General features: G+C 42.0%; 1 protein-coding gene across 2 annotated transcripts in view; it reads left to right on the forward strand.

Annotated features, from left to right (window-relative positions):
• Nucleotides 1–8215: 8215 nt before the first annotated feature.
• The window catches only part of ARHGEF9 (Cdc42 guanine nucleotide exchange factor 9), a 162109-nt gene continuing 157446 nt past the window's right edge, over nt 8216–12878 (forward strand). For both annotated transcript variants that reach the window (XM_041002433.1, XM_041002463.1), the window contains exon 1: nt 8216–8313. In XM_041002433.1, coding sequence (XP_040858367.1) covers nt 8284–8313 — 30 coding nt within the window. In that variant the 5' untranslated portion in view covers nt 8216–8283. The remainder of the gene's footprint in view (nt 8314–12878) is intronic.

A 12878-nucleotide genomic window follows, 5' to 3' on the forward strand; every position in this document is an offset into this window, starting at 1 on the left:
CATTGAATTTATCTCGACAGTAAGATGCTAGACTCTGTGCTTGGTATATGCTTGCAATGAAAGAATCTTGACTGAATTTGAACTGTAATCCTGCAACAAGGTGGAGGAATCCACTCTGGGGGAAGGGTACAGGGAGGGGTTGGAGGAATCCCAGAGCCTAGAAAACTGTGTCACATAATGTAATGTGATTAATAAAAAAATAATATTAAAAAAGTCTTTATGCTTAGACCATGCTTTGTTCTGATTGAATAATATACTCCAGGGTGGGATTTAGGCATCACTGTTTTTAAATCGCCAAGGTAATACCAATGTGCAGCCGTAGTTGAGAATCACTGCTATGAAAAATGTATTTTCCATTCGCTTCTCCACCTCCGGTGATACCTCCATTCATACCTTGGTCTCTGCTTCATCTCATCAGAAACTGCAGCCATTATTGGGGTACTCCAATCGCTTTCATTCACTAAATCTATAGACTCATCAGCATCTGCAAACCTTATTAATTTTCTCTGTCTTCCTTCAGGTTAGAATGCAGGAGGTGACCGCTTCCTTGTTAAGGACAAATTTCTTCTCTTGTGCTCTAGAACCTGTGCCATCTCACCTTCACAATGACAGCTGGGCTGGGGTGTAAGCCAAGAGCCAGGAATATAACGCAGGTCTCCAATGTGAGTGGCAGAAACCTAATTACTTGAGTCACTATTGCTTCATCCCAAGGTCTGCAACAACAGTGCTTCAGAAACAGGAACATCACCTAAAACGTAGAATAAGAATGAGTAATTAAAATGCAGCATAAGATTCAATAGTTCCGGGATCAGGCTTGAGTTGAACAATTCAACAAGTATCCCTTTTACTTATTTTATTTTATTATTATTTTTTTATGTTATATGCTTTTATTTCTAAAATGTGTTCGACTTCACAAACTCTTTCTAATGGAGACCTATCTCACTTAATCCCTTCATAACACAACATCTGAGTTGTATATATTCACTCTCTCCAATTATTTTCTTCAATTTAGTTTTCTCCCTATGATTTACTCCTTAAGCCATTCCATTTAGACTGCTGTCACCCATGTGTCATTGAAGCTAGTTTTGTCAAGTCCCCGGCAGTAAATGTTGCTGACAGTGATAAACAAGTACCACCCACGTAACTCCTCAATGACATTTCTCACATCTCAAACCTTTTTTTTTTTTTTTCACCTGAATATGACTTCTGTTGGTTTTCTTTCTACTTACTGACCAAGGCATTTTAGTCTCTGTCTTTGATCTCTCTTTATCTTTGCAATTAGTTTAATTGTTAGGGACTTGAGGACTCATTTTATGATCCGTTTCTACCTATGCTTTCTCTTTAGATGATTACAGACTGCCTTGTTACTTTGTTGTTTAGATTTTTATTTTAAAGGCAGAGTTAAGATATAAGGAGGGGGGAGAGAAAAAGGGAGACAGACAGGAAGAAACTCATTAATTTAAATACCATCTATATGAGGATAATTCTGGAATGTGTATATATATATATACACATATATATATACATATATATACATATATATACATATATATGTACATATACATATATATACATATATATACATATATATATACATCTTCATGCTCCAGGCTTGTATATCCAGTTAATCTTTCAGACATTTCCTCTATTAATATGAATAACCGGAAGCTCACTCTTAATGCACCCAAAACAGAAATTCAGATCCCCTGCCCTCCTCAAATTTATACGTAAGCCAGTCTCCCGCATCAGTCATGGTACCACTATGTATCCAATTATTGAAGTGAGAAATCCAGAGTCATATCAATTTCACTTTATTTTCACTCATACTTCATGCATCTTCAGATTCTGATGTTTTGTGCCCACAGTCCATTTTTTTCACAAAATAGCTAAGAGCTCTTTTTTAAGTATAAATAAGATCAAGTGATTCCCCTAGTTAAAACTCTTTAATTTTTTTCTCCTATATTCCTGTTGTTTTTAAAATAAATATAAATTCTCTGATTATGGCCTTTAAGATGTTCTAGCTTGTGCCAAATTTGTCTTCTGCCACTCTCCCAATTTCTTACTAGGTTTCAGTCATACTGTACTTCACATTCTTGGAACACTAGAATCTTTTCAATCTTTGGGGCTACTCTAGTTTCTGTTTCCTGTGCCTGGAATTTTTTTTCCCCAGTATCCCTTACTTGATTGCTTCATTTAAGTCTTTAGACCTTAGCTTTAATTGGAGAAGACTTCCTTATCTAAAATCTCTCTTCCCTTCTTCAGGCTCACATGATTTTCTTTTTTCATAGCTCTTGTCATACATATATTAGCATATTTTATTTTCTTACTTACTGAATAGAAATGAGGGCATAAACTGTCTAAAATGCTGTGCCCAGTACATAGTAGCCCCATTCATTTAATGAGTTTATGAACAAATCAGAATGAATAGTGATTGTTTTAGTAATTTTTGAGAGATTGTATTTATTTATTTATTTGAAAGAGCTACGGAAGAGAGAGGGAGAGACAGAGATCTTCCATATGCTGGCTCACTCTCCAGATGGCCACAATGGCCAGGGCTGAGCCAGGCTAAAGCTGGGAGCCAGGACCTTCTTACAGGTCTCTCAAGTGGATGCAGGGGTCCAAACACTTGGACTGTCTCTCACTTCTTTCCCAGGCCTATGAGCAGGGATATGAAATGGTTAGCCAGGACATGGACCGGTGCCCATATGGGATGTGAGCATTGCAGGGGGCAGCTTTACATGTTTGCCACAACACCAGCCCCAGGATGGATAGTAATTTACAGAGCTATCTCAAAAAGTTTACGGCAAGGGTCCAGTGCGATAGCCTAGCTGCTGAAGTCCTTACCTTGTACTTGCCAGAATCTCACATGGGCACCGGTTTTAATCCCAGCAGTCCCACTTCTCATCTAGCTCCCTGCTTGTGGCCTGGGAAAGCAGTCAAGGACAGCTCAAAGCCTTGGGACCCTGCACCCGCGTGGGAGACAGCTCAGCACCGGCTGTTGTGGCCACCTAGGGAGTGAATCATCTGATAGAAGATTTTTGTTTCTGTATATCTCATTTGCAATAAAACATAAATAAACCTTTTAAAAAATTTGTGGCAAAGTGGAATTTAAGAATCTGTTTTGACACAAATGAATTTGGAGTCCATGCATAGTTTTTCTTCATAAAATACACATTATAGACACCCCTCATATAAATTACATACTAATTAGTTAATACAACACAGGTTATAATATAGATGTGAACTTTAGACCCCAACTACTACTATTATAGTAGTCATGCACTTTGTTTTTACACTTTTTCATGGTTACACTCAATTCACCATCACGAAACAAGGGCTGAATATTTATCAAAGCTTAGCCACCAACTTTGTGACTTTGGAAATTCCTTCAATTCCTTGGGACTATTTTGGAGGCAGGGATCACCTTAGAAAAGAATATGTTTAGGACCTTCACTAACTGGTATCTACTGAGTGATGATTATTTACCACTCTGAGAACACAGTGTATTCATTGCAAAATTGGAGACCCTGTAGACACTGGACATTGCCTTCAAGCTACCCACCAGTAGCAAATTTAGCCACTGACCGAGTTTTACATACATGCATAGGAGACAAGGGCCAGCTTGAACTGATGTCTTTGCCTCCAGAAACCTGATTAATGACTCCCTCAATCCTGTGGACTCAAACAAAGAGAACGTAGAACACTGGACACAGTTAACATTCTCTTTCTCCTCATAATGCTGTCCACAAATTGGCAGAAGTTGACCTTTGCCAACGGAGAGCTGATGTGAGGCTACGTACCAAATGCTGCAAGAGAGAATCCTAGAATGAAGAGTTTTTCGAATCCCCCCCCCACCTTTTTTTTCGTATTTCTCTAACCTTGTCCTGAGTGCTGGTTGATTTCCAGGTCCTGTGTTAAGTGCTGTCTTTGGATAAATTAATCAAATCTTTACAACAACGTTGTTGGCCCTATTTATATATAAAATATTGAGGTGCAGAGTTTTAAATAACCTGCCCAAATGTCACAGCTGATAATTGAATCCGAAGAGCTTTGGCTCCAGAGCTTATAACTTTACCTACAAGTTACATTGCCTTTCTTTCTTTACATTTAAAAATATTTTATTTTGTTTTACGGTATAGTTCCATAGGTCCTGAGGTTGCCCGTGCCCTTCCCCAAGGTGCCCTCACCCTTTTACTTCCCCTCTAGTTTTATAATGGATGTCCTTCATGAACAGGCACATGTCCATCATGCTATTATTGAAGTGTTTCCCGACAATGTAGGCATGGACATTGTCAGAGAATCCATCATCTGACTGATAGGATGCATTCAGTTCTTTCACTGGCACGCCATCTTTGGTCTGTATGCTAGAGACATACAGCACTCTGTCTCCATATCTGAACATATCAGTCCCCGCTACACTTGCATTATATATCCCCTAAAATACAGAACCGGTCAGCACAGTCCACAACAGGATGAAAATAATAAAATTCTCATCAACGTGAAGTTAACAAACAGGCTACAAAAATAAAAATGCGTGACATGAGCGGTAAACACGGGAATGGAAAACCTTCTTACATTGCTTTTAACTGCTTGCATGGTTCTAGGGAAATAGATACTGAAGACATAGATTCAACAGTTTAATTTTGCATCTGGGATCAATGCCCATTCTCCTGTGAAAGCCTCCAGTGGAATATAATATTGGCCTGCTTGCCTTCAGGTCTATTGTATACTCTTCTGAAACTGCATTTCTTCATTTCTTTCACTTGTCCTCTCCTTTTTGTCCAATAGGAAGCACTTATAGGATGTCCGGAGGCAAGAGAAAAAGAGATGCCAGGTTATTTTGCCCACCTCCTGCTTCAGAATGATGTTTTCTGGTGGTAGCAGCATTCTTTCATAGCTCCAACTTCCATTCAACAACTCGCCATTCAGATTCCGTACACTATGCTATTGCTTCTGTATAGCATCCCCTTTACTAAGCTCAGGCAACATTACCGTTTCCCATTATCTACCCATCCCTGAGAGTAAAAGCATTTTGTGGTTGCCAATTGCTGAATTGCCTAAGCATCCACTATTTGGCTTCTTAGCTCTACAGGTGTACTATATTCCCTGTTTAAATATTTTTAATTCAAAAGATTTAAGGTGGACCCTATTTTTATAAGTGATACATTTTTATGATCTTATGACTGTTTATATCACATAAGTTGATTTATATCTTTCAGAGAATAATCTCAAGTTCTCTTGTTTGTGTACCTGTTTGTTATGTTTGTCTTGCACTCCAAGTAGATTTTAAGGTCAACGAGCAACGCTCTGTTAAATCCTAAGCATCTGTCATAGCATTGGGCATATAGAGGCTCCAAAATATTATTTTAGTAATTGATGTCTCCTATGTTCCAGTCACTGTTGTTAAAGATACCGGTCCGTGATCATCCCACCTTGAATGTGCACGATCCTGTCTGTTTTTGGAAGGTACTAAGGTAGCTAACTCATTGTTACCACTCAAGCAAAGCAAAACAAAAAAGTAAAGCCTGGCATGATGTAGCAGATATCTGCATTCGGTGCGGGTACCAGCTGGAGTCCTGAATGTTCCACTCTTAATGCAGCTTCCTGCTAATGAGCTTAGAAGAGCAGCAAAAGATGATCAAAGTGCTTGAGTCCCTGAAGCCTCCTAAGAGATCCAGAAGAAGATCCCGACTCCTGGCTTTGGCCTGGCCCAGCCCTGGCAATTGTTGCCAAGCAGCCATTTGGAGATTTAACACAATGATGAAAGATATTCTCTCTCTCTCTCTCTCTCTCCCTCTCTGACTTCCAAATGAATGAAAGAATGAATGAATGAATCTGACAAAAGGCTTCAGCGTATGAGTTTTCTGGAGGACAAAAGTTAACCTGTAACAACAACTAGAAAGTGAGAAAAAAGATCATTTTCAACTGTAAGAGAGTTAAATGATGTTGCTATAGCAGTTAGATGATAGATGATCAATCCAGTGACAGATCTTGAAGATTCTTGACAGGAGTTGGCATTGTGACACATCACATTAAGCTGCCACTTGCAATGCTGACATCCCATATCAGAGTCCATGATGCTTTGTTTCTGATCTGGCTGGCTTCCTGCTAATGTTTCTGGAAAAGCAATGGATGATGACTCAAATGCTTGGGCTCTAACCATACACGTGGAAGACCCTGATAGAGGACCTGATGCCTGGCTTCAGCCTGGCTCAGCCCTGGCAGTGGTAGACATTTAAGGAGTGAATCAGCAGATAGGAGATCTCTCTGTCTCTTTTCCTTTCTTTGTTACTCTACCTTTCAAATAGGTAAATCAGCAAATATTAAAAAAAAAAAAAAACAGTTTTTAAAATCATTGTTTTATTGGTTTTTTTTTTTTTTGGATACAATTTAGTTGGCACTGGGATCTCCCTTCCCGTTCCCCAAAAATCCCTCCCCGCTCCCGTTCTCCCCTGAAGTCTCACAATGGATGTCTTTTGTGAGTCTTCCACATTTTGTGTTGTTTAGCAGGGAAAGGTACATCTAAGATACTCAGTATGAGAGAAGTGGGGAAGTGAGAACTTTGTAGTCTCTGATGCACCGACTACCAGACTTGAGGGGAAGTTGAAAGGTCACCCTGGCCAGGCTCCCATTTGATTCAGAAATCCCTTGTCAGAGGATCACTCAGCTTTTCCTTGTACACTTCCTGTATCTCCAGTATCCATACTCATCAATGAAACTGTTTTGCTTTTTGAGCCATTCAGCTTCTGCCTGAGCATATCCAGTGTCTGGGTAACTGATTTGATCTTTAACTATCCAGTCCAAAACAAAAGGCTTGAATAAAGTGGAGAGGAAGTGATAAGCAGAAGGGGGCAACACATTCATATTGTATAGTATATCAATGATGTCTTGTTACTCATTACTTTCAGGAACTTCTTTTAATATCTTACTTTATTTCACTCTTGCTGCTACTGCTAACCTTGGTTTTGCGATTTCATTCTTACCTGACCTGTCCTATGTCAGGAGCCTTGGATTCTTGACTTATTTGGCTGTGCTGCTTTGAGCTGAAGTGTCAATCTGGATTTCAGTGTTCATGTTGATAAAAAGGAGTATTTAACACTCTGAGTGACCACTCCACAAAAGTTATTATGAGATTATATGAAACAATGATGGGTGTGAATGTGACTGAAAAATCAATGCTCAGATGCAATGGTACCAGCCTGGGTTGCCTTGATCAGAGTCAGGGAATCGTGAAGATGTGGGCGGTTTTGCCATTTACCTGTTTGGCAGGTATACATGTGATTCATTCTCAGTAAAATAAGCAGAAGGAAAAATTATCCATCACCAAACTATCTTTCATGTTCCAGAAGGTATAAGAGAGAAGCTTGGTGTGTGTGTGTGTGTGTGTGTGTGTGTGTGTGTGTGTGTGTGTAGAGAAAGAGGGGGAGAGAGAGAGGGAAAAGAGAGGGGAAGGGAGGGAGAACACTAGAGCAGAAAAAAGCTTGGAAAGCTACTGAGGGTAAAGTTGGGGCTTGCTTGCTTTATTTATTTATTTTTGATGTGACCTTAGAAAGATCCTTTGTCTCTTCCAAATCTCCATCTATTTATTTGTAAACCTGCGATCTGCCTGCCTTCCTGGTGTTGTTCTGAGAAGTGCAAGCAATGCAGACGTGAGCCCCCAGAGAAAACACACACACGTTGGGAGAGGAGACCCCAGGGAGTATGCAGAAGGAGGGATGGAGTAGGGGGAGGGAAGCGTGAGTACTGGCATGGCCCCACCAGGGCAGCATTTTATTAGTCCGAAGATTGGCGCAACACCTCTAGCAACTTTGGAGAGGACTTTCTGCTGACTCGACAGAATTAGGAAGCCCCACAATAAACAGCATCTAACTCCAGCACAGCAGGGAGGCAGGCAGAGGTGGTTGCTGCTTTCTCTCAGGCTGAGGTTACTCCGTGCCATCCCCTCCCTGCACCTCAACCTTCAGTTCTCAAACCTTGGTGGGGACAAACGCAGTCCGTTGGGACCCTCCCCACCCCCTCGAGCGCCTCTCCAGGCCAAGCCTACCCCCCCACCCCCCCACCTCCCGGGAGCAGCACGGCGGAGAGGCAGAAGCTGCTGCCTGGCATGGAACAACCTGACTGAAGGCGAGGTCCAGGGCGGAGGGGATTGGGCTGTAGGGCTGTGGAGGAGGGGAGGCGAAGGGGGCGCTGGGGCTCTCGCTCGCTCCATCCCAGCCCTCCTAGCCAGCCCGCGACAACCCGCGCCAGCCACCGGGCCTCAGAGAAGCCGACTTCAGGGCCACCATGCAATGGATAAGGGGCGGATCTGGAATGGTGAGTGCACGTAGCCCTGGCTTCCCCTGCTTTAGCCTCAGTCCCCCGGCCCCACCTCCAGCCTTTCCAGCCAGCCACATCACAGCGAGCCCCCTTGTTTCTGCCCACCGCCCTCACCGCCACTGTCCTTGAGACACCAGTGAGCTTGCTGTGGCCATTTTAGGAGCCCCTGCTCCCCCGCCTGCCTAGGAAAGCCCCCTCCCATCCCCCTTCGTATTTGTACTGATTGAGGTTGAATGGGGGTATGGGCTAGATCAGGCACTCAGGAGTAGCTTAGGGGTCATCTGGGTGGCCAGAGAGCAAACAGGGTAGCAGAGGGCTTTCTGGGAACAGTGAAACTGGAAGGAGGCAGGAGAGCAGACAGGAGATTTAGAGGTGGGGGGTGGGGATGATCACAAAGCCTGAGATTGTGGGGCCCCTAATGGAACTGCTGCATAGCCCCCCAACTGGGTGTGTGTACCCCTTAGTTTTGGCCAGCCCCAGGGCATGAGGACATGAAGTCTCTCTGGGGGGAAGCTTCATGAGGGATCTCGGTGACTCCTGCTTGTCTGGGCTGGGGTCACCCTGTTCACACTTAGGACTTAGTCCAGTAGAGAACAGCTACAGAAATCCTGGCCCTGGAACTAGGTCTGGGCTACATTCAGCTAGCAAAACTCCTCCTTCCCTCCCATTGAGTGGGTGCTTTGTGTGTGTGCATGTGTGTGTGTGCGTGTGTGTATTTAGTATAATCGTCCAACAGTGTATTTTATGCCATGGTGCTTCCACTTCTACCTGGAGACCTTGGAATGACTTCCCTTTGCAGAGAGGAAGTGGTGGCTGCATCCTGATGCCTCTCTGACTCAGTCAGGGGTACATCACACCCTGTCAGGTGCTCTGGGATGTGGAAGACCACCATGAATTTGTCCTCAGCTGGGAGGCATAGGCAAGAGGATCTTGTAGGGCAGTTGTCTTGGGTCAACAGGCACTGATGGCATTGCCACCCCGCACTTCTGCACTGCCACCCACAACTGTAGCCTAAAGAAGGTAGCCTAAAGCAGTTGAGCAAAATTTGATATTTAATCCCTTTGTTTGCTCCCATTCTGTAAGGGAGGAAGGAATCTGGATTGGGCTAAAGCTGTATTCAGAGAGGCTGTCCCCTTGCCTTCCTCAGGATTACCTTGCGATGACTGTTTCAGTGATTCTTAAAGGCGCACCGTTTGTATACTTATATGTCCCTCTTCCCAGACTCCCCCTTCCTCCAGGGTTCCACTGTGGCTACATCAAATGTTTGTAGAAGCAGAAAAGGTCAGAGCAGGTAAAGACCTGAGAGTCCCTGTCCTCTGACTAGGAAAGCCACAGAAAGTTGAGAAAGACTTCCCCAGAGCCACAGACTCCTTGGAGGTAAATCAGAGTGTGGTACTAGCGTCCTTGGACTCTCTGTCACTGTTCTTTCCCACTGCCCCACAGAGTCATCTGTTCAAATGATGCTGAAAGAAACAAAGGAACAAAGAGCCATGATCTTGGGAAATGACTTTCTTCAATATGAACTAATGCCATGAAATCAGTGCCAGTCCTGGCATTTCTGGCAACTTACCCTAAGTGAGACTCACCTTCTCTTCCAAATATAGGGGCCCAAAGCTACCTACTTATAGCAGATTAAACTAATAGAGAAATTTGAAGTTTTGCCAATTGCGTGTGAGAGAGACGAGAGTAGCAGACATTTTGTGGACACTATGTAATTAAAAATTGATCTATGGGGAAAATATAATATTTTTAGGTACCAAGGTACTGGATATTACACAATGAAAGCATTTATTTAGCCATTTGATAAAATTGAAAAGCTAAAAATAGTAAACTGTTTGCTAGCCTAGGAGACGGGAAACCTCTAGACTTAGCTCTGCTGATAACTGATGAGAATGAATGCTTTTGGGCTTCAGATTCCTCACCTTTAAAATGAGGCCATGAATAAACACCAAAGTTACTTCCAGGCTTAAGATTCCTAGAAGTAAATATTTAACACAAGTTAACTAGCGGCTCAATATGAAAACAACAGGAAATGTCTACCAGCCACTATTTTATAATGTGGCCAGTGAAACAGCTGTTGCTTCTTGTTTTTTTTTTTTTTTTTTCACTTGCAAGGTACCTGAAACTCAGAGTGTGCGTCTTATAACAGTGAGGTTTATTTTGAGAACATTTGAATGCTGTAGTTTATTTCTAAGTGTTGCATGTAAATCAAAGTCCTTGAACAGAAAACACTGCTTGAGATTTCACAGAATAAATGTCTTGGTAGGTAGAGTTCACTTTGGATGGCAAATGGTTCAATGTGTTTATTTATACCTCTGCCTGCATTGTCCAAATTATTCTGGAATGTGCAGTGTGCCTAGAGGAGAAAGAATGCTCTTCTCCAAGTCATAAGTCTCATTTTGAGGGACCTTTTTATACTTTTCAGTTCTGAAACTTTTGCAATTATCAAGCCTATTTTGTGTTCAGTGTTCTCATCTTGAAAATGGGTATGAGCCATCTTATGGGCACTGTTGCAGTAATTAATCAACAAAATGTTGAGTATCTGCTGCGATTAGGAACTGATTTAAGAGTAGTAAACAGATAAAATTTCTCATTCTCATGGAACATACGATTTAGGTTTTGAGGGACTCAGCAGTCACATAACATGCCAACAGATACTAAGAAAAAGAAAAACTTGTTAAAAGAGCAGAGAGATGGGGAATGGGAAAGTGTAACATCCAGATTGGTCCAAGCCTGTCTGGTTAAGGGACATTTGAGCAAAGATTTGAAGAAAATGAAGGAACAAGCTCCATGTGGATTTTAGGCATAAGGAGCATCCAGAAGTAAACACGATTAGTTTTGTGTAAAGAATAGCGGAGAACCCTATGTCCTAGGCATAAAGAATTAGTACGTAAAAGAATGGGAGATGAGGTAAGTGACAAAACAAGAGGACAGGTTTTATAGGGCATTTTTACCTGAGTGATTTGGGGAGTCACTAGAAGATTTAAAAAAAAACTGATGGACATTGTAGGTCTTAAATTTTAGCATAATATTGTGGGGCAAGACCAAAGATTTGTGGAGACGCTTAAATAGTCCTGATTAGAGGCGATGGTGATTGGACTAGAGTGATAATTGTGCAGACCTGTATGAAAGAAGTATGCCTAGAACTATCTATAAATGGCTGTTTCTTCTTTCTGATCATCTCCATAGACTCTCAGATGGCTGAGAGTAAGGCTAAAAAGCACGCAGATGGGGTGGATATATATATACACCTACAAGAACATTTCGTATTTGAGTCAATGGGTGAATGATCTACTTTGGGCTCTTGGACACTGGTAGGGCTAAGTAAGGGTTTGCTCTATATGGATTATCATTTAATAAGTATTGACTACCATTTAATTAGTTACCTGATTTGTGAGATTCTGGAAAAAGATTTTGTTATTTGTATTTTGGAGACTGAACAAACTAGTATATAGCCTATACAATATCTATAATCAATAACATTTGAATTTTTTATGACAGAAATGTTTTCCTTAAGAATCAGTACCAAAATTAAGGAACCAAAGAATAATACCTTCACATTTTGAACATATTCAAATTCAGAAACTTATTCATATGCCAAGTAAAATTGTACTTGCTCATTGAATAGAAATATTATACCTTGGATTTACATTGTTTCAGTACTTCAGATTTTTTTTCAAAGGTTTGTCTATTTGAAAAGGGAGGGTAACAGAGAGGAAGAGACAGAAAAAGATCTTCCATCTGCTGGTTTGCTACTCAAGTGACTGCAACATCCCACTCTGGGTTAGACTGAAGCTGCAGCCTAGGGTCTCCACATGATTGCCAGAAACCCAAATACTCATACCACCTTCTGTTGGCTTCCCAGGTGCCTTGGCAGGGAGCAGGATCAGAAACGGAATAGCTAGGATTAGAGCCACTGCTCCAGTATTGGGAAGCCAAAATTTGAAGCAGTGGCTTACTCTGCTTGGTCACAACGCTGGTCCCATTTACTGTTTCAGATTTTAAGTGCACACACACACGTAAACCTATCTCCAATTGATCATATTTAATAGTGACACAACCATTTCTTTTTTACAGAATTGTACCCAAAGCTACCTTGAGTGATTTTGTACTTAAACATAGTTAAAGGGAGCTAACCTATCTTGTTAAATCTGTGCTGTCAGGGCCAAACATGTAACTCAGAGTTCTCTAAGTCAACTTTTATGTGGAATACAGTGCTGATTAAAGGATAAATAGTGAAAGACACCAATTTGAAGCTTCATATATATTATTTTAAATCAATAGTAGGGCCCGGCGCGGTGGTGCAAGTTGTTAAGGTCCTTGCCTGGCACGCCCAGGATCCCATATGGGCACTGGTTCTATCCCGGCGGCCCCGCTTCCCTTCCAGCTCCCTGCCTGTGGCCTGGGAAAGCAGTCGAGGACGGCCCAAAACTTTGGAACCCTGCACCCGCACAGGAGACCCGGAAGAGGCTCCTGGCTTTGGATTGGCATAGCATCGGCCGTTGCGCTCACTTGGGGAGTGAATCATTGGACGGAAGATCTTCCTCTCTGTCTCACCTCTC

This window comes from Ochotona curzoniae, unplaced genomic scaffold, assembly GCF_017591425.1.
Source record: "Ochotona curzoniae isolate NIBS_2020 unplaced genomic scaffold, NIBS_Ocur_1.0 contig_1274, whole genome shotgun sequence".
NCBI lineage: Eukaryota > Metazoa > Chordata > Mammalia > Lagomorpha > Ochotonidae > Ochotona > Ochotona curzoniae.